At 47.3% G+C, this 25,066-nt stretch overlaps 3 protein-coding genes across 5 annotated transcripts in view; 2 read left to right on the top strand and 1 right to left on the bottom strand.

The window, feature by feature from the left end:
- Positions 1-793: 793 nt before the first annotated feature.
- On the bottom strand, positions 794-11,556 carry Bysl (bystin like). The gene is made up of 7 exons (XM_038342849.1): positions 10,985-11,556; positions 6,516-6,678; positions 3,996-4,134; positions 3,608-3,741; positions 2,664-2,824; positions 2,439-2,541; positions 794-2,030 (listed from the first exon to the last, which is right to left on the bottom strand). Exons 1-7 carry the CDS (start codon positions 11,247-11,249, stop codon positions 1,685-1,687), a joined length of 1,311 nt encoding a protein of 436 aa, XP_038198777.1. The 5' UTR covers positions 11,250-11,556; the 3' UTR covers positions 794-1,684.
- A 48-nt stretch (positions 11,557-11,604) lies between these two features.
- Positions 11,605-24,267, top strand: Med20 (mediator complex subunit 20). Its single transcript, XM_038342850.1, has 4 exons — positions 11,605-11,777; positions 13,786-13,940; positions 20,540-20,793; positions 22,765-24,267. Exons 1-4 carry the CDS (start codon positions 11,764-11,766, stop codon positions 22,978-22,980), a joined length of 639 nt encoding a protein of 212 aa, XP_038198778.1. The 5' UTR covers positions 11,605-11,763; the 3' UTR covers positions 22,981-24,267.
- Usp49 (ubiquitin specific peptidase 49) overlaps positions 13,822-25,066 on the top strand; it is a 78,791-nt gene continuing 67,546 nt past the window's right edge. For all 3 annotated transcript variants that reach the window (XM_038342839.1, XM_038342844.1, XM_038342837.1), the window contains exon 1: positions 13,822-13,940. The gene's annotated coding sequence lies outside the window, so the exon portion shown is untranslated. The remainder of the gene's footprint in view (positions 13,941-25,066) is intronic.

The raw sequence follows: 25,066 nt of genomic DNA, 5'->3' as shown, positions 1-25,066 counted from the left end.
CTAAGGCAATGTGGACCTCTTTATCTAAATTACGGTCTAAGGAGTGGCCACCATACCCGCCCCAGAGGGCTCATGTGAAAATAGGGCTGGACAGTTTTATGTGAAAATTTTGTTGTGCTCCCACACAATGATGGGATTCCTGTAATCTTTAGAGGAAGAAGTTCTAGGGTAGCCTGTGCTACATGGGAAAATTCTGTTCTAAAAGACGCCTGGGGACTGGGACAGTGGCTCAGCAGCTGAGCGCATTGGCTAATCCTGAGAATCTGGATTCGACCACAGCCCTCTCTAACTCCAGTCCTGGGGGATCTGATGCCATGCAGGCATGATGCTCATATACATTAAAAAATAACTGATGAGGGCTGGAGAGATAACTCAGAGGTTAAGAGCACTGGCTGCTCTCCCAGAGGTCCTAAGTTCAATTCCCAGCAACTGCTCACAACCATATATGGTGGGATTTGGTGCCCTCTTCTGATGTGTAGGCATACATGAAAGAACACTGCATACATAATAAATAAATCTTAAAAAAAAACAATAAAAACCAAAAACTGACGAATGGGGCACAGGTGTGGCTGGAAACACTTCCCCAGCACTGCAGAGAGGCAGTTGCTATGGTGAGCAATTTGGCTTGCTGAGCTAGGTGTAGTTTTCTTTGCATCTGCCTGTTGTTTCCAAGTGCAAGCAAGTGTGAATGCATCGATAGATTGAAACTGTTTCCAGATATATGAACTGGACTCTAACCAGTACACTTTTCTTGAGAGCAAAAGCGGTATAGCAGGATGACTGGAGTCAGTTGTGGTGCAAAATGGGGGTACGTGGATGTACCCCCACCCCAATTTTTTTTTTCGAGATTGGGTTTCACTGTATAGTTAGTCCTGACTAGCCTCAAACTTACAGATCTATGCTTGCTGCAACTAAAATTTCATGCAAATTTCCCCAAGCCATTAAAGACTATGAAGCTTGTTCTTTGCTCATCATCTATACAAACCATCTACACAAACAGGCATGTGACCCTGGTTTGTCAACCACCTAAAGCTCTTGTTGCTCAGAGCGCAAGGAAGAAACCGCTGGCTTTGACTCTGTTGCTGTCTGCTTGAGAAAAGGCCTGCTCCTGCAGTCTTCACTGACAGCGATGGCCGTCACCTTTCCGACGGACAACTCTATGGCGGAGGCAGCAGGTGTGCCCCCAAAGGAGCCCATGAATGTCCTATCAGTGGTTGGCGGGGGACTCACACACAGACAACTGTGAAGAGTAAGGGGTAGGGTGAGGGTTCTGTGGAAACTAAGAGCCCACCCTTCTGACCTGGAAAAAGCTACAAGTGACTCTCACCTCTAGCTACAGGGGAGGCAGGAACCTCCAGGGACTGTACCAAAACACAGAGCTCCAATAAATATCTGCCTTTGTTTTATCTGCACCCCAGTGAGCTGACACAGTAACTAGAGAGAGCAGCCCTTAAAAAAAGTGCCAGCTGGGTTGTGGGAGTACTGAGCTGGGGTAACTCCTGTTAGCTCCCAGAAGTGAGCAGGGACCAAAGCCTAGAATGGCAGAGAGAGCCAACCAGATTCAATCTTCCTGCCCAGGGCTGGAGCCGCAGATGCCATTGTAACCCTTCAGTGCCCTGACCTAGGTCTTTACACCCTGGGTTACCAGCTCCCATGCCCCCTGGACTAAGAGTGGTGACTGTTCTCATTCCATGGTGACGGGAACATCTTCCACATCTCTGGGGACTGCACTCTGAAGCTCACGTCTGATTTCAGGAGACAACTGTGGGTGGGGCTGCAGGCGAAGCAGTTCTAGGAGGGCCTCCTTCTGGTCTGTGGCCAAGTCAGCCTTGTAGCGTTGTGCCAGTGTCAGAAGGCACTGGTGCCAGAGCACAGGCAGCTGGCGCTTCTCTGTCCGGAAGCCCAGAAAATGGAAGACCAGGGCATCTAGCACACGGTAGGGCAATGCGTACTTCTTATCCAGCAGCAGGCGCAGGAAGATGCTGTTGGCACCGCTGTACTCCATCTCCGCAATCTTCAGCATGGCCGCACTAGGAGGGAAGGTGGAGTTATGGGCCACGGAGGAAAGTCTCCCCAGCCTGAGCCTTACCTACAGCATGTTTAAGGTGTCGCCACAGGCTCCTCATCTACTCATGACGCCACTCCAGGATTCACTTGCCCATCTTTCCACCCACACCTCTGCGCCTGGCTCGGATAGCAAGCAATCCCTGTATTCGGCCACAGCGTATGTCTGAATGTCTCACCACCCCCACCTTTATCACACGCTCTTCCTAGGTGTCCAGTCATTTGTGCAACCATTCAACTGTTTACTGAACCTACTATGCACCAGGTCCTAGGACCCTGCTCTCGAAGACCTTCTCTTCACTCCTGCCAAGTCCTGGCCTCTCTACTACATGGCTCTCCACACTGGCCAGTCCCCTCCGCTGCGCCAACACTACCTGGAGTGCAACACAGGGATGGAGCACTTCGTGATGATGCTGCCCACGATGATGGCTTCTCGGAGGGTACATGTGCCAGACTCGCACAGTGGGATCAGGATTCCTAGGCAGAGTCATGGAATCCTGCGGTAAGGGAAATGAAGCAGTACCCAACCACCCGGAATCTAAGGGCCACCAATGGAATACAGCCATTTGCCAAGCAGGACCTCTGACCCCTCCTTTAACCTTTGAACCAGGCTCCAGGCTTGAAGAGGGCCTTCTTGAGTGCCATGTAGAGGTGAAAGTTGAGCCGTTTGTATTCAGCAATGTCGTCTCGCACTCGGGGAAGCAGGACAAGGTTGTAGAAGCGCTGAGCCATGCGTTCTTTCAGGTTAGAGGCAAAAATCCTAGCAGGGTGCGAGTTTCCAAGTCACAAGACAGTCTGGCCCTAGCCCTTTAAGTATCACTGTGGATGGTGCACACAAGAGGTTTCATAGTAAGATATGGGGGCATCATTTCAGAGAGCTGTATATGGGAGCTGTGTACAGACCACATCCCGGTCAGCTTAAAGAGAAGAGGTCAGCAATATAGGATGACCCCAAACAGAGAGAGCACACACTGTCTCCCTGGTGTTGTTTTGTTACTTATGTGTGTGGGTATTTTGCCAGCATTATGTCTGTGCACCATCTATGTGCCTGGTATCCATGGACACCAGAGGAGAAATCGAATTTCCTGAAACCACCATGTGGGTGCTGGGAATTGAACCCAGGTCTTCTAACCCACCGAGTCACCTGTCCAGACCCTAATGTTTTCTTACAAGGACTGGGGCTTGAACCCATGGAGTTCTGTGCATTATTTAAGCGAGGCACCTCAAGTCACTCTCATAGTCCAGTTTTTGCTGGCTACTCAGCTACTTGTTCTCCTTTCCTTATCATGAAGGACCTGCCGTCACCTGGAGAATCAGAATTCTCAAGCTATTCTCCCACACCAGGGCCATAGCCTGGAAGCTATCTAAGCCCTTCTCATAGAAGAGTACCACAGGACTTTGACCTACAAATGCAGGAGGAAAGAAGTTAAGAGAATAACAAGGGGGAGAGGGATGGGCTGGGCCATGGCATGGCTAACGGAGGCAGAGCCTGCACACCCTTACCCTGTCCCATAGGGCAGCCACCCTAGCCCATCTACGCTACCTGGTGGCTTGATACATGGCAGCTGCAGTCCAGGCCTCGGGCTCAGTGACATAGAGGATTTGCTCCCAGTTGGACAGTGCAGGGATGATCTTAAAAGCCTTGGGCAGTTTCCCACTGCGGTACTTAGATAATACCTGGGGAAGAAGGAGGCAAAGTCATCAGCACCCATGGTTGTGGTCCTGGGCCCGTCGCTGTGTTCTCATGTGCTGCCTCACCTTACCTTCAGAACAATCCAAAAACGCTCACTTTTCAGGTGACCAGAATTTAGTGACTTCCAGGTAAGAGGCAGCGCAAGAACCCGAGCCCACCAATTCTACCTCAGTCAGGTGCCAGGTGTGAGAACCCTCCCGTTAGGATACTCCACCACACATGCCCTTGTAACCCTTACCTCCCGGACCCCTCTGTAGACCTCCAGGACGCGGGGGTCCAGCTGAGGCATGGGCAGGCCCGACACCTCTGACAGGACAGTCTCCACCTCTGTCTGCTTCTCAGTCAGCTTCTCCATGATGATGTCAGCCAGAGTGCGCCTGTGGAGACAGGGGAGGGACAAAGAAGTAGGGTCACTTTCAGGAAGCTTTAAAGTCCCCTCACCCTTTCATGGAAGGGCGGGAGGGAGAAATAAACAAGCCATCCAGCCAGCCGTGATGGCACGAGTCTTTAATCCCAACACCTGGGGACAGGCAGCTCTCTCTGAGTTTAAGGCCAGTACGGTGGCCTTCATAGGGAATTTCAGGTCAGCCAGGACTACACAGTGAAATCCTATCTCAAAGGGAAAAAGGAAAGCCACAAAACAATCCCCAAACAAAACAGGGATGCTCCACAAACTTGCATGTCATCCTTGCATAGGGGCCACGCCAGTCTCTTACTGTTTCAGTTTTAGCGTAAGTGCCAGGTTGCTGACAACCCGAGACCCCGCTGGGATACACAGCCTCAACTCCCCTGTATGTCCACTTAGCCACCACGGACTGCTGCAGAGAGCGAAGGACCTGAATGTCCCAGTGTTTAGAACAAAGCTAGCAGCAGTGTGGAGGTTAGGTCCTTGCACTCTGAAGCCAGTCTACTCAGGTGTCACTCTTCTGCCCCTGTATGAGCTTGGGCCTGTCAGTTTGTTCCTTTATGCCTCAGTCTCCTGGCTATGAAGTGGCGACAGCAATAGGAAAACCTTGCCCAGTCAGCTAAGGGGTGAACTCAGAGACTGCATGGGCACCACTCAGAGCTACCAGTCTAGAATCAGTGTGTATCCCAGGCTGCCTACTTCAAACACACCTATCACTGCGGGCAGAACAGGGAGCTCTGTCAGAGTGCAAACCGGAGCTCTGGCCTTGTGGGTGTGACAGGTGTGACATGCACCTCTGTCCAGGCAGCTTCATTCACTAAGCAGGCTACCACAGCAACACCGTCCTTCCATCGTAGAGACTAGTCCTTAAGTCAATGGCCCCCTTCTCAGCCTCTTTCAATTACCTTGAAAACTTTACTGTTATTGTTGTGTGGGCTATGTGAAGTCAGAAGACTACTCTGTGGAGTCGAGTTCTCTTTCCACCTTAAAGTAAGCTGCGGGGACTGAACTCAGGGACCAGGCTTGTGTAGCAAACATGTGTCGCCCACCGAGCCATCTTGCCGCCTCCCAACTTCAGCCTCTTTTAAACAGAAGCTATCAAATGAGGATTCAAAATTACCACAGCCTGGGGATGGAAAGACAGCTCAGAGGTTACGAGCACTTTTGCTCTTGCAGAGGACCTGGGTTCAGTTCCCATCACCTACACAGTGGCTGTGACTCCTGTTCTCATTCTTCTGACCTTCATGGGCACCAGGAATGCACACGATGTACATACATTCATAGGATAATGAATAAAGAAACTGCTTTGGCCTAGTTGATAGGACAGAACTTAGGTAGGTGGAGTAGACAGAACTGAATGCTGGGAAGAAGGGCAGAGTGGCAGACACCATGGATCTCCTGCCTGAGATGGACGTTGGTTAGAATCTTGGCGGTAAGCCAGTCATGTGGCAATACACAGATTAATGGAAATGAGTTAAACTAATATGTAAGAGTTAGCCAATAAGAAGTTAGAGCTAATGGGCCAGGCAGTGTTTAAATGAATACAATTTCTGTGTGATTACTTCATTTGTAAGCTAGCTGGGTGGCCGGGAGGAACAAAGGGCCACCCTCCTCGTGCAACAATAAAGTAAAATGAAGAAATCCAAAAATAATTACCACCATAGTAGGTTATAGTCTGCTGATGGTATCTGTGCCATATGATCTGCAGGACAGATTTTTTTGAGACAGGGTTTCTCTGAGTAGTCTTAGCTGTAGATGCCCCTGCCAGGTGCTGGGATTAAAGGTGTGAGCCACCACTGTAGCTGATAGGAGGTGCTTTTTATTCCATAGACGTAGGACTTGAGACTCTGAGGTTAACAACCCACCTAAGGCCTTAAGGCTTCATTAGGGAAAGAGTGAGATTTCAGTCTTTGAACCTCTAGTTTGGGCGCTTCACAGTGCCTCCAATGTGCCCTAGATTACATGGCCTGTCGGCGCTTCACAGTGCCTTTCCCTAATAAAGATTTCAGTCTTTCAACCTCTAGTTTGGGTGCTTCACAGTGCCCAGAGCAGGCAGGTGGGATCCAGGGTTGAGACCGAAAGCCCCGAATTAAAGGACGTCTAAGATCTGAGAACAATACACAAGAACAAACATAGCGGAATGGACTCCAGATATTAAAAGGAACTGGGTAATCCAGGAAGTTCTACATTGGATGGACAAAAGGGGAGATATTTGGAGCTTGACTCATGCCCATTCAGAAGGTTTGGTATTCTATAGTTGACAATGCTCAAACCAAAAGCTGGCCAGGGTATTTACTAGCCTGTAGGAGCTTTCTACCAGGATCCACTGTCCCAACACTTAAGCAGCCCTACCTGATGGGAGGGTTCTTGTTCATGAACATTTCAATGGCACGTTCATCTTCGGGGTCCACAACCACCTCTGCTTGGTGATCCACCCCGGTCATTTTCGCTGCCTTCTCCAGGGTGGGCCACTCCTCATCCTCATCCTCAGATTCATCCTGTGGCACTCCCGGCCCTAAAGAGGAAGATAAAATGGTAAGCACGGAGGGCAGGGGCTTCTGAGTCCGTTCACTTCTGCCATGCACCACACGCCTGGCTGTTGGAGACACACATGTCCAAAAGGAAGGAGCACAGAGTTACAAAATATTTTTCTGTCTTCTGAGACTCGGAATGTTTCTTGGGGGTGGAGTGGTTGAGACAGGATTTCTGTGTAGCTTTAGAGCCTCTCCTGGTACTCACTCTATAGAGCAGGCTGGCCTCGAACTCACAAGAGATCCGCCTGCCTCTGCCTACCAAGTGCTGGGACTAAAGGCGTGAACCACCACTGCCTGGCAAGACTTGGAATCTTGAGAGATAAAATACAACACATGACACAGAACAATGCCAGTAAATAATGATTGACATGCCACCCGCAATAATCTAGAAGGATCTACACACATGCAACCTGGTCAGTCAGATAACCCCAAGAAATAGACACTATTGTTGGACAGTGGTGGTGCACATCTTTAATCCCAGCACTTGGGAGGCAGAGGTAGAGGTAGGTGGATCTCTGTGAGTTCTAGGACAGCCTGGTCTACAGAATGAGTTCCAGAAAAGCAAGGGCTACACAGAGAAACCTTGTCTCGAAAAACCAAAAAGAAGTCACTGCATCCAGTTCAAACTAAGACAGAAAAGTTGACGTGGCCAGAGCAGGCAGATGGGATCCTGACTGCGCCTTCTTCCCTGCTAGCGGCTTGCACAGCAGAGCTGAATCCTGTGCTAACACTAAAAGGATGGTAGAGGCGGTAGGTACCACAGTACTGATGGATGGGTGATTTGAGAGCAGCAGTGGGTCTCATGTCCTAGAAAAGGACTTTAATATTATTAGAATGTTGGGCATTAAAGAGTCAGAGCCAGAAATAGGACCATAGGGCCAGAAAGGAAAGGTACAGCCAATTTGGAAGCCCCAAGGCTAGGCAGTGGTATCCACTCTCTAATCAACCGATACACTTAAGTTACCGACTTGGACCCCCAGCCCCCAGAATCATGACATGACACTTATCATTAACTGTGAACACTCGGTCTCAGCTTTAGGCTTCTTTCTATCTAGCTTTTTTTTTTTAACCCAAATTAAACCATTTCTATTAATCTATGTGCTGCCCCGAGGCTCATTCATCTCATCTAGGTACTGTGCATCCTGCTTTCCTGCTTCCTCCATATCTGGCAGGCAGGTCCATGGTGAGCTGGCCTTTTTTCTCTCTGCACCCCAGACCACCCTATCCCTCTCCTGCCTAGCTACTGGCTATTCAGCTTTTTATTAGACCGGTCAGGTACCTTAGGCCGGCAAGGCAAAACAGCAATACATCTTTACATAGTTAAATAAATCCAATATATTTTTAGATAGTTAAACAATTACTCTGCAACACAAACAAAAGTAACACATCTTTACACAGTTAAACAAATATTCTATTCTTCAATACTCACTCATACAGTCAAGGATGACTTGGACTTCCTGATTCTCCTGTCTCCACCTCCCAAGTATTAGAATCATAAACATGTACCACAATGCCTAACATTGAGCTCTTGACTTTTTTTTTTTTTTTTTTTTTTTTTTTTGAGAGACAGGGTCTGACCATGTAGCCTTGGCTGGCATGGAACTTGCTCAAACTCACAGATATCCATTTGCCTGCCTCTGCTTCCTGAGGATTTATAGTCATGTGCCAACACACCTGGCTGACTTTTGAAACACTACACATAGCTGGAAAAGAGTCTAATAAACCAAAGGAGTTGAAACACCATACAACAATAGGTCATTTGCAACAGAACTGGACTAAGGGTATACATAGCTCAGGAGAGTATGTATAACATGTCCAATAAGAACCATACACACACACACACACACACACACACACAACATACATATAAAATTTTATGTGTATGCTGTTCATCACAAGTGTGCTTGGTGCCCAAAGAGGTCAGAAGAGGGCACATGATCCCGTGCAATTGGAGATACAGATAGCTGTGGTCTGCCATGTGAATACTGGAAACCAAACTCCGGTCTTCTGCAAGAACAAGTACCCCCCTCCCTTTTTTTGAGACAGGGTTCTTTGTGTAGCTCCAGCTGACTGGAACTCACTATGTAGTCCAGGTTGGTCTCAAACTTGGAGATTTGTCTGCCTCTGCCTCCCAAGTGCTGGGATTAAAGGTGTGCATCACCACTGTCCAGCTATGAACAAGCATTGTTAAGATCTGAGGACCAAATTATTGAGAGTTTTCCCCTGCTCTCTACACATGTCATGGCACGCACATGCACACAAAATAAAGAAATGTTAAAAAAAAAACAAAAACAAAAGAAGGCAAGTGTTATGAAACGAACAGGGCAGAGATGGATGTTGACATCTGTGGGGTAGGTATCTTAGTTCTGCATGCATGTACACTCTTTTTTTTTTCAAAATATTTATTTATTATGTATACAATATTCTGTATATGTGTTTATGCCTGAAGGCCAGAAGAGAGCACCATACCCCATTACAGATGGTTTTGAGCCACCATGTGGTTGCTGGGAATTGAACTTAGGACCTTTGGAAGAGCAGGCAATGCTCTTAACCTCTGAGCCATCTCTCCAGCCCCTGCATGTGCACTCTTGCATCGTGTGTGCAGCAGAGGTGAATCTTCAGTGTTACTCCTCAGCATCCGATGACCTTGTTTTTTTGTGACAGGGTCTGGCTGGGACCTGGGATGAGCTGATTAGGCTTCAGCCTAGAAGCTCTGGGATCACAAGCTGCTGCGGGTCGAAGTCAGGGCTTCATGCCTTTCAAAGCACATATTTTACCAAATAAATTATCGCATCACCTCCATAGTTTGTGTTCAGACCAACAGCAGAGGTGGGCCAAGCAGAGCGCCGATGGCCTCCAGCTGTTGAATGGACCACAGAGGTTACGGAACACAAGTATAATGCTACCACAGTGATTAAGGGGAGAGACTGTGGTCCTTTAAACAGGAAGATGCTCTGAGTTAATGGAAAGTGATCCGGTTCTGGATATATTCTCAAGACAAAATCATCAGGTTCACTGACTAATTAGATGGAGAATGAGGAGGAGGAGGAGCCAAGATTCTGCTTTGAGCCCGGGAAGGCTAACGTGCTAACAGATTCCATGGAGCAAGCAGAGAGATGTCAGGTAGACAGCTGGATATAAGAATGTTTACTTGAAGAGCAATGTCTGGGAGAAAAAATTGGGAGTAGTTATCAAATAGATGGCTTCAAACTGGAAATCTGCTGACAGCAACACAGGAGGACCAAAAGCTCAGGCCTGCCTTGGTCACAGAGCAAGTTCAAGTTCAGCATGAGCAAATTAAGGAAACAAAGTATAATAAGTAAAACAAAGCAAAACAAACAAACAAACAAACAAACAAACACAATTTTTAAGGGCAGGTGTGGTACCAAACTTCTATAATGCCACCACTTGGAACCAGAGGCAAAATCAGTAGTTAAAGGCCATCCTCACCTACACATGGTAGTTTGAGGTCATCCTGGGCATTAGACCCACCTCATAACACCTAAAAGAAAGCAGGTAAAGCTACTACGGCCATAAATTATCTCAATACCGCTTTCAGGACAAAAAAGAATGGAAAACTAAGCAAGTGGAGATAAACACCAGTTCTTTCCCAGAGAGCTAAGTATCAAGCACTTTTCACTCATCTCTGCGTCCCTCGCGCTTCTAAAGCACACTGTTTGCTTTCCTCTGTTACTGGAACATTTCCCGTTTGCTTTCCAGATCTTAGAAAGGCACGAAACCTGGGATACCTGCCCTGGAGAATTAATAGCGATTTTGTTGAATAGGAATATATTCATTTTCTTTCACTCTCTTGAGGGACAGGGTTATACCATATAGCTCAGGCTGATCAGGAACTTATTATGTAGTCCAAGAGGGGCTTCTGCCTTAGCTTCTCGAGTGCTGGGACTACAGGCGAGCACCGCCGCTCCTGGCTGAAATAAATTACTCTATCTACTTAATGTTCTCTGCTTTGGGATAGACTTCTGATGCTTACAGCAGGGACGAATATCTTGTTTATTTTGGTATTAGAAGTGCCTAAATTCTTAGCACAGTTAAAAGCATTAATGCAGGTAGCCCACAAATACTTCAAAAGCCCAGGGAATAAGTATTAGAACTTGGTGTGAGCGGTCACTTCCTGTTGGCTTAACTCTGAGGTTCCGGAAGCTAGTGGTGGAAGTGAAGGACCACGCGGGAGAGAAAAGCTGCCTCTTCTTTTAATTCCAACCCAGTATCCGGATGGACTGCGGTAACCCGGCCCAACCCACCACTCCACCTCCTGTCACTCACCCAGCCGCGTGGAGCGCTCTCGCGGTTTTGCAGGCTGGTCTCCAGTGCCGTGTTCGGTCTCGAGTTCCTCCTGCTGCTGCCGGGCTTGCTGCAAGATCCGTCTGCTCAACCGGGGTCCCACATACTCTTCCTCCTCTTCGACCCCGCGTCCTCGCCGTTTGTCTCGGGTTCCTGCGCGCACTGCATTCCCAGCCAGAATCTGTTCGGCCAGAGGTGCATGCTTCTCCTGATTCCCGGCCCCACGGGCCACCTTGAATTTGGGCATTTTTCTCGAAAAACTTGCCCACAGGGTTTACACGTGGGGAGCCGGCTTTAAAGCTAAGACTGCGCTTGCGCGCTGAATTCCGGTAGCCAAGAGATTACTGAGAGAACACAGCGCCACCCAGCGTTCGGAGGTCGAAAGTTCCTCATATGCCGCCATGTCTCAAAGAGCTCCGGGGCTTGGAGCTGGACTCCCCAAATTTTCAGGTACTCTCATTGTCTGGAAGAGGTGGAAGTCCGAGTCAACTTTTCCAGAACTCATGAATGTAGGTTAAGATGCCCTGTCAAAGCAAAGCGCGCCTTGGGGGCGGAGCCGGATTGATGACGTACCAGAAGTGTCACCGCTGTAGCGCTCGGACACGCCCCTTTCCTGTGGGCGCGCCGTCGTGGCGCCCAGTATTTGCGTATTTCCGGAGCCCGATGTACGACTGCGTCCTGCCTTAGGTGGCTTCACCTCCCGTGGGCCTCTGGATTCTCAGTTCTGGTGTTTGGAAGTGCCTCCTTTTTAACCCTACGCCATGGGAGTGACTTGGTAGGACTGCAAGGGCTTCTGTGGGGCGGAGCTTGGGGTCGTGAAGGCTCCTGTAAGCCTGTAGTGGTCCCGGGAGGGAGATCGGGACCCAACTTCTCGGGTCCTCGCGGGCTGACAAAGATGTCCTCAGGTCGTGTGGAGCAAGGGACACCGTGTGGTGCTTCTTTTTTTCCCAGATGCATTCCTTTGGCAAAGAGAGTGCTTCGTCTCGAAAGCCTGCCAGGAGTTGTACCTTCTTTTTCTTGGTATTTCTTCCTGTCCGTGAGAACATAGTACTGTTGGGAGTAGAACCCAAAAGTTGCATATAGGGTTTTTGGACTAGGAATTATTTACAGGCAGGGATAAAAAAGGGCGCGAGGAGAAAGTGCCTTTTACATTTTGCTTGCAATTATAGCAACCTGGCTTTAATTTGTCCACTTTAAGATATTGGGTCTAGCGTCAGGGGGAGGGGAAAAGGAGCTTTGGGGATTTGGAGATCGGATCGGAGTTCAGGGTCATTAACTATTCAGGAATCACTTCCTAAATGTTTGAGTTAGTTTTGATTATTGACATTTTATCTTAAACATGTTTTAAATCTCTCTTGGAAAAAGAGAGGTGGTTAGTAATGTCTGGACACTGCTTTTCTTTCCTCCTCCTCCTCCTCCTCCTCCTCCTCCTCCTCCTCCTCCTCCTCCTCCTCCTCCTCCTCTTCTTCTTCTTTTTTTTTTTTTTTGTTTTTCCAGACAGGGTTCCTCTGTAGCTTTGGAGCCTGTCCTGGAACTAGCTCTTGTAGACCAGGGTGACCTCAAATTCACAGAGCTCTACCTGCTTCTGCTTCCCAAGTGCTGGACACTGTGCTTTCCTGGGCATTAATTAATACTAGGTCTCAGCACTTTAAGAAAATCTTGGCAGTGGTGTGCACCTTCCCAGTTAGAGAGGCCAGGGTACCTGAAGTCACGAGCAGCAGGGTTGTTCTGTGAAAGTTGCCTAGGAAAGTTGCCCAGGCTCTTGTATGCTTTTTAGTGACTACACGTGCCCACAGTTGATGCCTGAAGCCTTATCTCAGCCTCATCATATTGTAAACAGTGCCTGTCAGCAATGAAAACAGAAATCCCAGCCTACTCACTGAGCCCTAGAATCCCATGCCCCATCTTTATGTTTAATGGGCCATGTAGGCCAGGCTGCTCTGTAGCTTCTGATTCTTTGCCTCTGACTGCTGCATCCTGGGATTACAGGAGTGCGCCACCAATGTCTGCCCACCTTGTGCTGGTAAATGGAGCTCTGTGGTAGTTCTGACCACAGTGTCCAGAACAGTAGCCACCAGCCTCCTGTGGTTCAGTACCTGACAAAAGCAACTTGTGACAGAGTTTATTTTGACTTACTGTTTGAGCCCAAAGAATATGAGGCGGCTAGTTACATTGTGTCTGTAGTTGGGGGTGGGGAGATGTCCCGCTCAGCTCTTTTATCCACACCTCAGTAAAATATAGACTCTTAGATGTGGTCGGGAGTCTAAGAAATAGATCTCAGCCAAGTGTACCTTGTAATTCCAGCCCCTGGGAGGTTAAGACAGAAGGGTTGCTAAAAGAGTGAGGTCAGCTTGGGCTAATGTAGTGAACTCCAGATCAGCTTGGGCTGCGCGGTTGTGAGACCCCGTCTCCAACAAGTAACTAGTGATTCTAGATTCTCTCAGGTTGGCAGCATACACCATCACATTCATTGAACAACTCAATCATACTAGATGTGTGTAGTGGGTACCACCTAGAATCTTCACAGAATGTTGGCACACGTGTCTTCCCTGGGGATGCGGTAGAAAGCTTAATGTCCACGTGTGAGACATGTGAGACCTGCACTCTGCCTGTCAGAGGAAATCTTGTAGACTGTGGCCTCGTCTCAGGTTTGAGGGGCAGGGATCAGAATGAGTGTTGTCTAACGTAACTCCTAGCCTTGTTGGACTGTGACCTGTCTGGAATGAGGGACTGAGCCAGAGCACGTGTGTCTCTGGACACTGCTGACTTGTTCTGTTTTCCAGTGTGTCCCAGATGCCCGTGGCTGAGGGCAAGAGTGTCCAGCAGACGGTGGAGCTCCTCACCAGGAAACTGGAGATGCTCGGGGCAGAGAAACAAGGGACGTTTTGTGTGGACTGTGAGACTTACCACACAGCTGCCTCTGCCCTGGGCAGCCAAGGTCAGTGGATGGCTGTGAGCAGGTGGCGGACCCTGGCTTGGAGTCCCACACGCATTTATATTTATTGGCATCTATTTGCGGTGCTCAGATTGCAGTTTGAACCTACTTGTTTAGTTAAAATTTTGTTTTTATTTTTAATTGTGTGTGCGTGCGTGTGTGTGCGCGCGCGTGTGTGTTTGAGAGCATGTGCACTTGTGCTCCTGCGTTTGCATATTTGCACACGAGTGCAGTGCCTGTAGAGGCTACTGCTGTCAGATTCCCTGAAGTTAGAGTTACAGGTGGTTATGAGCCAGCTGATATTGGTACTGGGACTGAACTTGGATTCAAGCCCAGCCTGGGCTAGAGAGTGAGAACCTTTCTTGGGAAACAAAAATTGTCTACAACAACCAGAAGTACTTTCTTCACTAAAGAATAGGTTGGGGCTGAGGTGATGGCTCATTAGTTGAAGTCACTGGCGGTTATTCTAGAGAACCCAGGTTTGATTCCCGGCATCCACATGACAGCTCACAATCGTCGTAACTCCAGTTCTAGGAGATCCGATGCTCAGTGCCTTCTGTGGGCGCCTGATGTAAGTGGTGCACTGACATACACAGAAGCAAAAACAGTTGTATATATAAAAATAAAATATTACAAAACAGGGTCCCAAGAGCTGATGCTGTAGTGGTAGAGCACACGCCAAGCATGTGTAAAGCCCTGGGTTCAATCCCCAGCAGTCCCCCTTTTCTACTCAAAGCCCTTAGTTGATTTTTAAAAGGTTCAAGGCAGTGCAACTTCATGTAGTATGAATCAGATATGTAATTACAGTGTATAGCATGATTTTTTTTTCTTATTTTTTTTTTATACACAATTTTTTTGGGGGGGTTGTTTTGTTTTTGGGTTTTCTTGAGACGGTTTCTCTTTAGCTGTAGCTATTTTTTTTGGCGGGGGGGGGGGGCCTGTCCTGGAATTAGCTCTTGTAGAACAGGCTGGCCTCGAACTCACAGAGATCTACCTGCCTCTGCCTCCTGAGTGCTGGGATTAGAGGCGTGCGCCACCACTGCACGGCTGTAGCATGATTAATAAAAACCCAGAGACAGATATTGGGTTCAACCTGAAGGTCAAAAAAGCAAAGCAGCCAGCCGCTGGCTTTTACCTCTACCTCAGTCTGAAGTGACGATCCTGCCTCCAGGAATCTCAAAATGAGACTGTGTCTGAGCGCTGTCTCCTTCTGTCTTATAGTCTTCTCTATTACTGGGATTAAAGGAGTGCGCTACTGCTGCCTTTTTCTATGGTTTCTATGGCAAACTATTGTGGTGACTGGGATTAAAGGTATGTGTCACCACTGCCTGGTCTGTAAGGCTGACCAGTGGGGCTGTTTCACTCTCTGGTCTTCAGGCAAGCTTTATTTAACATCACTACAACAGTGTGTAAACCTGAGAACAGCAAAAGATCAACTTTGAGCGACTCTGAGGACTAACATGCTATTAACTGGATTTGTTTTGTTTTTTGTTTTTGTTTTTCAAGACACAGTTTTAACTGGATTTTAAAAGAGATGGAAGGTGTGAATTGGCAATACCCGCAGAAGGGATGGGTGCTGGAGATTCAGTGCAGAGCCTGCTAAATTCAGCAGGGGGCAGCAGAGAGGCCAGTGCAGTACAGGGAAGGTCCTGAACTCCCCGACTCCCACCATCTTTCCCTCTTTCCATTACTAATCTTTAAGCAAAACCTTGGTTTTACTTTATTTATCTTATTTTTTATATTTATTTATTTATTATGTATACAATATTCTGTCTGTGTATGCCTGAAGACCAGAAGAGGGCACCAGACCTCTTTACAGATGGTTGTGAGCCACCATGTGGTTGCTGGGAATTGAATTCAGGACCTTTGGAAGAGCAGGCAATGCTCTTAACCACTGAGCCATCTTCTCCAGCCCCTTATCTTATGTTTTTAAACAGGGTCTCACTGTGTAGCTCTGACTGTTCTGGAACTCACTACATAGACCAGGGTGGCCTTAAAATCAGAGATTTGCTTGCTCTGCCTCCCAAGTGCTGAGATCAAAGAAGTGCACCAGCTTTATTTTATTTATGTAGATGGGAGCCCATGGAGGCCAGAAGGGAGCATAGGATGGATCCCTTGGAGCTGAAGTTGCAGGCACGTCAGCCCAGTAAAGATGTTGGGATCTCGACTCTAGTCCTCTGACAGAACAGTAAAGGATCAGAACCACTGAGCCATCTTGACGGCTTCTTGTTATACTCTTTTTTTTTTTTTTTTTTTTTTTTTGGTTTTTCGAGACAGGGTTTCTCTGTGGCTTTGGCACCTGTCCTGGAACTAGCTCTTGTAGACCAGGCTGGTCTCGAACTCACAGAGATCCGCCTGCCTCTGCCTCCCGAGTGGTGGCGCACGTCTTGTTATACTCTTATCTCTGCTAGAATTCCATCTTTTCTGCCCTGTGGGTGGAAGTCCTTCCACAGCCTCCTTCAAGTCCTCTTTTTCGTTTGATCTTTTCTTATGCTGACATCTTAGATTTCTGGTCCCTTTCAACTAATCACTCTTTTTAAAATTTTACTTTATATTAATTAATTAGTTAGGTCTTTTGAGATTAGTTTTCTGTAGCTCAAGCTAGCTGTGGCATTGCTTTGTAGCTGATGACTTTGTGTTTCTGCTCCTCCTGCTTCTACGTCTCTAGTGCTAGGATCTTAGGTGTGCATCACCACATTTAGTTTATGTGGTGCTGGGACTAGAACCCAGGTCTTCACGCATACATACTAGGCAAGGACTATCATTACCAGATCCTTTTTATTTGTTTGTTTATTTAGTTAGTGTTTGTGTGTGTGTGAGCATGGTTGTGTTTGCCATGACATGTGTATGAAGTTCTGACTGCCTGAATACCTCGAGAACGGACCGCTCACCATGGACAACTCACTGCCAGTGGCTCTCAGGATCCACCCCCTCTCTGCTCCCAATGCTGGGATAACAGGCGTGTGCAGCCTTGCAGGTTTTTTACCTGGGTGCTGGGGATTAGCACTTAGGCCCTCAGTGAGCTCTCTTCCCAACCCCCATTCCCATTTTTAAAAGTAGATTTTTATATTTTTATTTCATGCATCTATTTATATTTTTATTTCATGTGTCTGTACATGCACCCTAACAAGGAAATAAAAGTCAGAGGACAACATGCAGACATTGGTACTCTCTTACCATCATATGGGTCCAAGATCGTATTGTCAGTCTTGACAGCAAGAGCCTTAACCTACTGAGGTATCTTCCCGGCCCTATTTATCTTTTTCTGACAGTGTCTTGCTTTGAGCCCAGGCTGATCTGAAACTTGAGGCCATTGTTCTGCCTAAGCCTCTTGAGTACCCATGAGCTACCCTATGGTGTTTATTTGGAGACTAGGTCTCCTTTCGTGGCTCTCCCCACCCCAGTCTCAGCCTTCCAGTGCTAGGATCACAGGCTTGAGTCACTTTTGTTTTCTGTTGTTGACTCCTGACCTTTTTTTTAAAAAAAAAAAAAAAAAAAAAAAGTCTTGTTTTTTGTTATTTTTTGCTAGGGGCAGATTGTAGTAGATAAAGGGCTTGCAGCTGAGTCCAACACTCGTGTTTTATCCCCACGATTACATGGTAGAGAAAAGACTCTCCCAAGTGCCCTCCTCTGCATCAGACACATCCTGTGACACGCATGTGCCCATGCCCACAACAAATAAATGTAAATTAAAAATAAAAGACTTTGGGGGCGGGGGCTAGGGAGATGGCTTCATTGGTAAGCTTCTTGCCTTATAAGCATGAGAGTTTGATGGAGGACTCTCATTGGTTAATAAATTGCCTTGGCTTTTTGATAGGGTAGGATTTAGGTGGGTGGAGTAGACAGAACAGAAAGAAGGAAGTAAGGCAGATGGCTCAGTCAGTCGCCATGCCTCTCCTCTCTGAGACTGACGCAGGTTAAGATCTCTCCTGGTAAGCCACCCCTCGTGGTGCTACACAGATTACTAAATATGGGTTAATCAAAATGTGGGAGTTAGCCAGTAAGAGGCTAGAGCTAATGGGCCATGCAGTATTTAAATTAATACAGTTTGTGTGTTGTTATTTCGGGTGTACAGCTAGCCGTGCGGGATCAGGGCAGGACGAAAAGCAGGCCTGCCCGCAGCCTCTCACTACAAGAGTTTGAGTTTGGATCCTTAGAACCCACTTTAAAAGTTGGGTGCAAGCCAGGTATGGTAGTGCATAACTTTAAGCCCATTCGAGGCTGTCTTAAAAAAAAAAAAAAAATCCCAGAACTGGGGAGGGAGAGACAAGAGGAGGATCCCTAAAGTTCGCTGGCCTGATAGTCTTGCTCTAGGTTCAGTGAGAGGTCCTAACTCAAAAAATAAGATCGTAGCCCCACACTTGTGCACATATAGATAGCACTAATTGGACTTAGTGCATTCTTAAGAACAAAATAGGGAAGGACATGAACGAGGAAGAGCAGGCAGGGTTTGAGGATAGATGCTTTTAAATGTATAGCAGGTATTTCAAATTGTGGGCCTCTGTTCTCTCTTGTAGTGTATTTTGGTTTTAGTGTTTTGACTTCTTCCAAGTCCTATATAACCAAATATATTCATAGCTCTCCTTGGAGAAAGTCTGTAGAAGACCAGGTAAGAAAGCTCAGCAGGTATAAGCACATGAGGCCAAGTCTGATGACCTGAGTTTGATCCTCAGGACCCACAGGGTGAAAATGGATAATTGCTATCCTAGGGTGGTCCTTTAACCTCCACATACACTGGCAACACAAATAAATGTCTGGGGGTAGGGGAGAAGAGTTTAGAGCAGGGTGGTGGTGTACGACTTCAATCCCAGCACTGGGAGGCAGAGGCAGGGGAATCTCTCGAGTTCAAGGCCAGCCTGGTCTACGTAGTGTTTCAGACTTTCCAGAGACACATAGTTAATACCTCGTCTTTGAAGAGAAAGCATCTAGAAAACCAGTAGAATCAGTGAGTGGGCTGAGGCTGTTTGGTGGAGAGCACTAGCCTAGCATGTACAAGACTCTGGGATCTGTCTCTAGCAGCACAAAATGAGCAACAAGAAAATCAAGCCAGGGGACTGGAGAGATGGCTCAGCGGTTAAGAGGACTGACTCTTCTTCCAGAGGTCCTGAGTTCAATTCCCAGCAACCACATGGTGGCTCACAACCATCTGTAATGAGATCTGGTGCCCTCTTCAGGGGTGCAGGTACACATGCAGGCAGAGTATTGTATTCATAATAATAAATAAATGAATCTTTAAAAAAAATCAAGCCAGCTTTGGTGGCATGCTCTCATAATTTCATCATTAGGGAGTTACAGTCACATTCCAGACCTTCCTGGGTTATGTAGCAAGACCATGCTTCAAAAAACCAAACCAAGCTGAGTGGTGGTGGCACACACCTTTAATCCCAGCAGTTGGGAGGCAGAGGCAGGGGAATCTCTGAGTTCAAGGCCAGCCTGATCTACAGAGCTAGTTCCAGGAGTTCCAGGATAGCCAAGGCCACACAGAAAAACCGTGTCTCAAAAAACAATAATAACAGGGTGGGGGGGGGGGGATGGAAAGATGGCACAGCCATTAAGAGTGGTGCTCTTCCAGAGGACCCAGCACCCACACGGCAGCTGACATTTGTGACTTCAGTTTCAGGGCTTCTGACACCCTCATACTTGCAGGCAAAACACCAATAAATAAAATAAAAATAAATTGAAGAGAAAAACACCAAACCAAAGCCAACCAACTAAACAACAGTAAAAATGAGGAAACTCACTTGACAGACTGGAAAGGGGCTTCACAGTCCAGCTTGAGGTCCCAGAGCACAAGATCCTCTGTGGGCTTTCCTAGTTGTCTCCACTGACGTTTGCAAACACTGCCCTCACTCGCAGGAGGCACTGCTAGCTTTTTAAGGCAGTCAGCTTGGCTGTGGCCTGCTGTGCTAGCCTAAAGTTCACAGTCCTCCTATTCCAAAGCCTCTGCAAGAACATTTAGATGTCAAATGAGGCACGAGCTGAGGTCCAGAGAGATGTGCCAGATGTTGTTGCTTCTGTTTTACTTTTAAGTTTGAGGTTCTTAAGTTTAAGTTTGAGGGGCTGGAGGTTGGGGCTAGGCCAGTACCTATTGCTAAGCCACACCACCAGTCCTTAGGTTTTTGTTTTTTGTTTTTTTTCTCGAGACAAGGTTTCTCTGTAGCTTTGGAGCCTGTCCTGGAACTAGCTCTTCTAGACCAGGCTGGCCTTGAACTCATAGAGCTCTGCCTGCCTCTGCCTCCCAAGTGCTGGGATTAAAGGCGTGTGCCACCACTGCCTGGCTTCAGTCCTTAGTTTTACTTATTACAGATGAGAACATAGAAGAGAGTTTCTGTACGGTTTGCTAATCGTGATAAAGTAGCCATCTGCGAGCTCACCACACAGCTGCTCTCGGCACTCTAAGAATCCCCTGGTGTTCTTCACGTGTTATCTGGCCGGCTTTTCCAGTTACCTGGCTTCTCTGGAAAAGGTAGTATTTAAGGATCCTTTCCCTTCTCAGACTGCCAGGGTACCAACTACCAGCTGGCCTTGTTTGGTGCACTTGACCTGTCCTGGGGTTTGTTGATAAAAGTCCTGATCATGAGTGGGCCATCTGTCCCTTGCAGGCCAGGCCGGGAAGCTGATGTACGTGATGCATAACTCTGAGTACCCCCTGAGCTGCTTTGCCCTCTTTGAGAATGGCCCTTGCCTTAGTGCTGACACCAACTTCGATGTGCTCATGGTGAAGCTCAAGGGCTTTTTCCAGAGTGCTAAGGCCAGCAAGATTGAGACCCGGGGTACTCGCTACCAGTATTGTGACTTCCTGGTGAAGGTGGGCACGGTCACAATGGGGCCCAGTGCCCGAGGCATCTCTGTGGAGGTAAGACCTTGGTGAAGGGCAAGCAGAACATGCTGTGGGCTGCACAGTAAGGGCTCTGGAAGTTTTCCAAGCCCTACTTAGTTCAGATGGACTCTTCAGTATCTCTCCTGCCTCTATTACAGGGCTCTTTTGTTTGGGGCATGGGGGGGGCAGATTTGTGTCTCAGGCCTTGAACTTACTATGTAGCCAAGGATGATAAATTTATGATCCTCCTGCTTCTACCCCCAAGCCCTGAGATTACATGATATGCTACTACAGCAGCTTTTTTCTTATGGTATTTATTTATTTAAGGCAGTCTCATTTGGCTTGAACTCTAATTCTTGTGCCTTCCCTCCTGAGTGGTGGGATTACAGGTATATTTTGCCATGCTTGGTTTGTGTGGTACTGAAGGTGCAATACAGGCCTGAAAGAGAGAGAGAGAGTCTTAGTCTATAGTTTAGCCTGGTCTTGAACTCTTGCAATCCTTTTTTCTCAGCCTACAAAGAACTGGGATTATAGTAGTGAGCCACCATTCTTGTTTCTCTATGTATTTTTTAGATTTGTTTTTTATTTTGCGTGTGTGTGTGTGGGGGGGGGGTATTTCACTTGTGTGTATGTCTGCACCACGTATGTGCAGTGCCCACAGAGACCAGAAGAGAGCATCTGACTGATGCCCTGGAGTTGGAGTCAAAGACTTAAAGTTGCTAGGCACCATGTGGGTGCTGGGAACCAACCCCAGTCCCAAGAGCAACAAACAAGTGATCTTAACTTCTGAGCCATCTCTCCAACACCTTGCTGGGGTTCTTTTTTATCTTTTCTTTAGCCATTCACTCTCTAGCCTAGAATTGAAGTGGGTTTACGTCTAGTAAAAAGCTTAGAGAGGCTCTCCTGCTGGAGAGGTGAGGCAGAATCAAGAAAAACAGAGGAATAGGACTGGCACCAACCACCCTGCCCAAGAAGGGCTGGAATAGACAGTGTTCTGAGAGGTGTTTGGGAGGGGGATGTCAGTCACATGCCTTGTACACCCCTCCTTAGTATGTTTTATGAGAGGTCTTCAGAGCTGTGGAACAAAACTGTCCCTTTTGGCACCTGTCAGTTTTCATAGTGGACAAGAATATGCATATGAAATGCCTTCATCTAGGTTTTTAGTTTAAAACAAATGACTACATTTGTTTATTGTGGATGTAGGTGTACATATGCACAGCACGTGTGTGGAGATCAGAGCAATCCGTTCTTCCTACCATGTGGGTCCTGGGGATTGAACTCAGGTTATTGGGCTTGGAGGCAAGCATCTTTATTGGCTGATTGCCATCATCATTGAACCTATGTATATCGGTACTGAAAGTAGCATATGGGGAGTATAGTGAAGGTTCGCAGCCCTTCATGAAGGTTCGCAGCCCCTCGTGTGTCTGGCATTAACTGAGATTTAAAAAACAAAACAAGACAGAAGCTTATAGGGCCTATCTTTGAAATGTGTCATTTAGTAGGCAAGTAAAGCTGAAACACACTTTTTTGAAGCTGGTTTACAAATACCAGCTGGGCGATGGTGGCTCATGTCTTTAATCCCAGCACTCAGAAAATCCAAAAAAGAAAACCAAGAAAGAAATATCCTGAAAGGTATTTGGCTTAGAGACTAAGTCTGTTGGATGCCTGTAGTTGTGCCGTTCCTATAGAGCAGTGTAGAGAGTAAGGGACCCCGAGGCTGGGAGTGCTGGTGCCTGCCTCCTGTCTCAGCATTTATCACACAGAGGCCAGCTTGGCTGCATAACTAGTTCAAGGCCAACTTGAGTTGCACAGTTAGATCCTGTCACAAAAATAAAAACCAGAGGGGACTGAGTCTGGGGAGTGTTCCAGGTGGAAAAGAGGACCCTCCAGGGCCAAGATTCTCTAGCCTTGTCAGTTTGTGACTTTCAATGGTGATGGTGGCAGGAGGAGGGAGAGAAGCAAGCCTCATCCTCGTCCTTACCCTTGCTGTCTGTTCTTCTGTCCCAGGTGGAGTATGGCCCTTGTGTGGTGGCTAGTGACTGCTGGAGCCTCCTGCTTGAGTTCCTACAGAGTTTTCTAGGTAGCCACACACCAGGGGCCCCCACAGTATTTGGGAACAGACACGATGCTGTGTATGGACCAGCAGACACCATGGTACAATACATGGAACTCTTCAACAAGATCCGAAAACAGCAGCAAGTGCCAGTGGCTGGGATCCGTTAGTGACTGGCAGCTGTCCAGCTGCTGAGCTGTTACCTGGGTACTGCCCAGGAGGAGCAGGGTCCTGGGCCTCTGGCCCCAGCTGGTTCCCAGTTGTAGCTTGTGTTCTGGGGCTCTGACGCCCCTCCTGACCCTGTCACAGCTGACTTTACTTCATCCCTTAACTGGATTTGGCTTGTCCTCAGCAATGGTAATTGTGAGGGATGGAGAAACTTGGGCCTTTCCTGCTGTGGGGTAAAGGTAGGACAGGGTTGTCCCTGCCAGCCCTGAAGGTGAAACTAGTATGTGTCCCCAGATCCTGAGGGTTTGGTATCAGCCACACTGCTGTGTGTGGCTGTGCTGGGTGGAATCCCTGCTCTCCCCTTTTGCTTGATGACATGGCTGGCCTCTCCTGGAGATGGATGGGTGGCATGACTGGATTGCTCTAGCTTTCTGACCTGTTGGCTGCAGTGATTTGAGAACAGAACTGAGTCTGCTCAAGTGTTGGTTTCATCCTTTGAACTCTTTACAGTTTCCCTTTCTGTTTTGAATAGTGTGACCCTATAGGCTAAGCTGCTGTAGCAAAGCCAAAGCACAGGGCTCTTACTGCACATTTTTTTTTCTTACCTAATAGCTCAGAGGCAGTCAGTTCCACAGGGCAGAAGTAACTCTAGGGTTAGCACAATTAGGCTTCTTATGTCTTTCTTGTTATTCGGTCACCGCCATACTGGTTTGCTTACCACAGGATCTAAGCACACTCATTAGCTCCATATTCACTTCTAGAAGACAGAGAGAGAGAAGGGTGGTTTCCTTCCAGCGTTGCTCAGATCTCTGCAGACACACTTTCCTGACACTCAGCACTGCTTTGCTTAGGGTCGTCTATTGTGCTTCTCAAGTTGTCTTCTTGTCATGCTCGAGTGTGCCTTGAACTTATTCATTGACACCATTGCTCACCTCCCTCTTACCTGCTACAGAAACAGTTAACCAGGCTAGTATTTGAGATAGATAGGCTTGGCAGAATTGCTAATATACAAAATGTAGCATGCCCCTGAGGAGTCTGTGCTCAGAGGACAGCTAAGCAGACTTACCAGAGCATGTTTCTGCAGCAGCTGTGAGGCACTGCTCATGTGTGCCCTAGCGTTGACTGGCAGGGAAGCTCAGCATCCCTTCCTGGCTGTAGGATCTGCTATCCACATCAGTTACTGTTACTTCTTCTTGCTTTTGTTTTGTTGTTAATGTTTGTTTATTTTATTTTTGTACTTTAAAAATTGAGGTATGTTTTAGATATCACAATAAAATCTACAAATACTACATTTTGTCCTTCTGTTCTATATTTGGTCTTGCTGCAGTGTATCTACTTTGTACTTCCTATAGGTTGCCTCAAGTCCTTTGTGGATGAGACAGCGCAGACAGCATTGTGAATGTGCATGCTAGAGAAACACAGATGGTAAATGTGGCAAACATGGACTCTTGGCTCCGTTTCTAAAAGATAAAGAAAAGTGTACCTAGTCAACATCTTCATTTTGGTGGGTTTTTTTTAAAGGTTTTATTTTTAGTGTGTGTGTGTGTGTGTGTGTGTGTATATGCGTATGCGTGCGCAGTGCCATGGGGGGTCAGAAGAAGGCATCAGATTCCCTGGATATGGTGTTAGAGGCAAATTTGGGAGCTGGGAATTGAGTCAGGTTTTCTGTAAGACCGGTAGGCACACTCAGCTACTAGGCTGTCCCTTTGGTTCTTTTCCATTTGTGCTCACATATGACTGGCTTTAAAATAGTGACATGAGCTCAAGCTTGAAGAATGGCCGGCCACACAGGTACTTTGCTTCGTCCTTGTCAATTAATGGAAACACCACACTGAAGGAATCTGGCTAAGCAAGCACCTGATAACGGAGCAGGTGATGGCTCTGCTGGCAGAGACACTGGAACTGAACTGTGACTGCTGGGAAAGCCTGTATGTCACCTGGCTTTCATGTGCAAGTCTGGATGGGGCTTCTTAGCATACTGTAGGACACAGTTATCACATTCTTGAAGGTTCGAGTTGCATTAACGTTAGGGTTAGTTGTATAAATTCAAGGGAAAAGGACACGATTATCATCATTTTATATATACTT

The sequence above is a fragment of the Arvicola amphibius genome, chromosome 9 (assembly GCF_903992535.2).
Source record: "Arvicola amphibius chromosome 9, mArvAmp1.2, whole genome shotgun sequence".
In the NCBI taxonomy this organism is placed as follows: Eukaryota; Metazoa; Chordata; class Mammalia; order Rodentia; family Cricetidae; genus Arvicola; species Arvicola amphibius.
The sequence above is the reverse complement of the archived record's forward strand: the minus strand, read 5'-3'. Positions and strand labels throughout refer to the sequence as shown.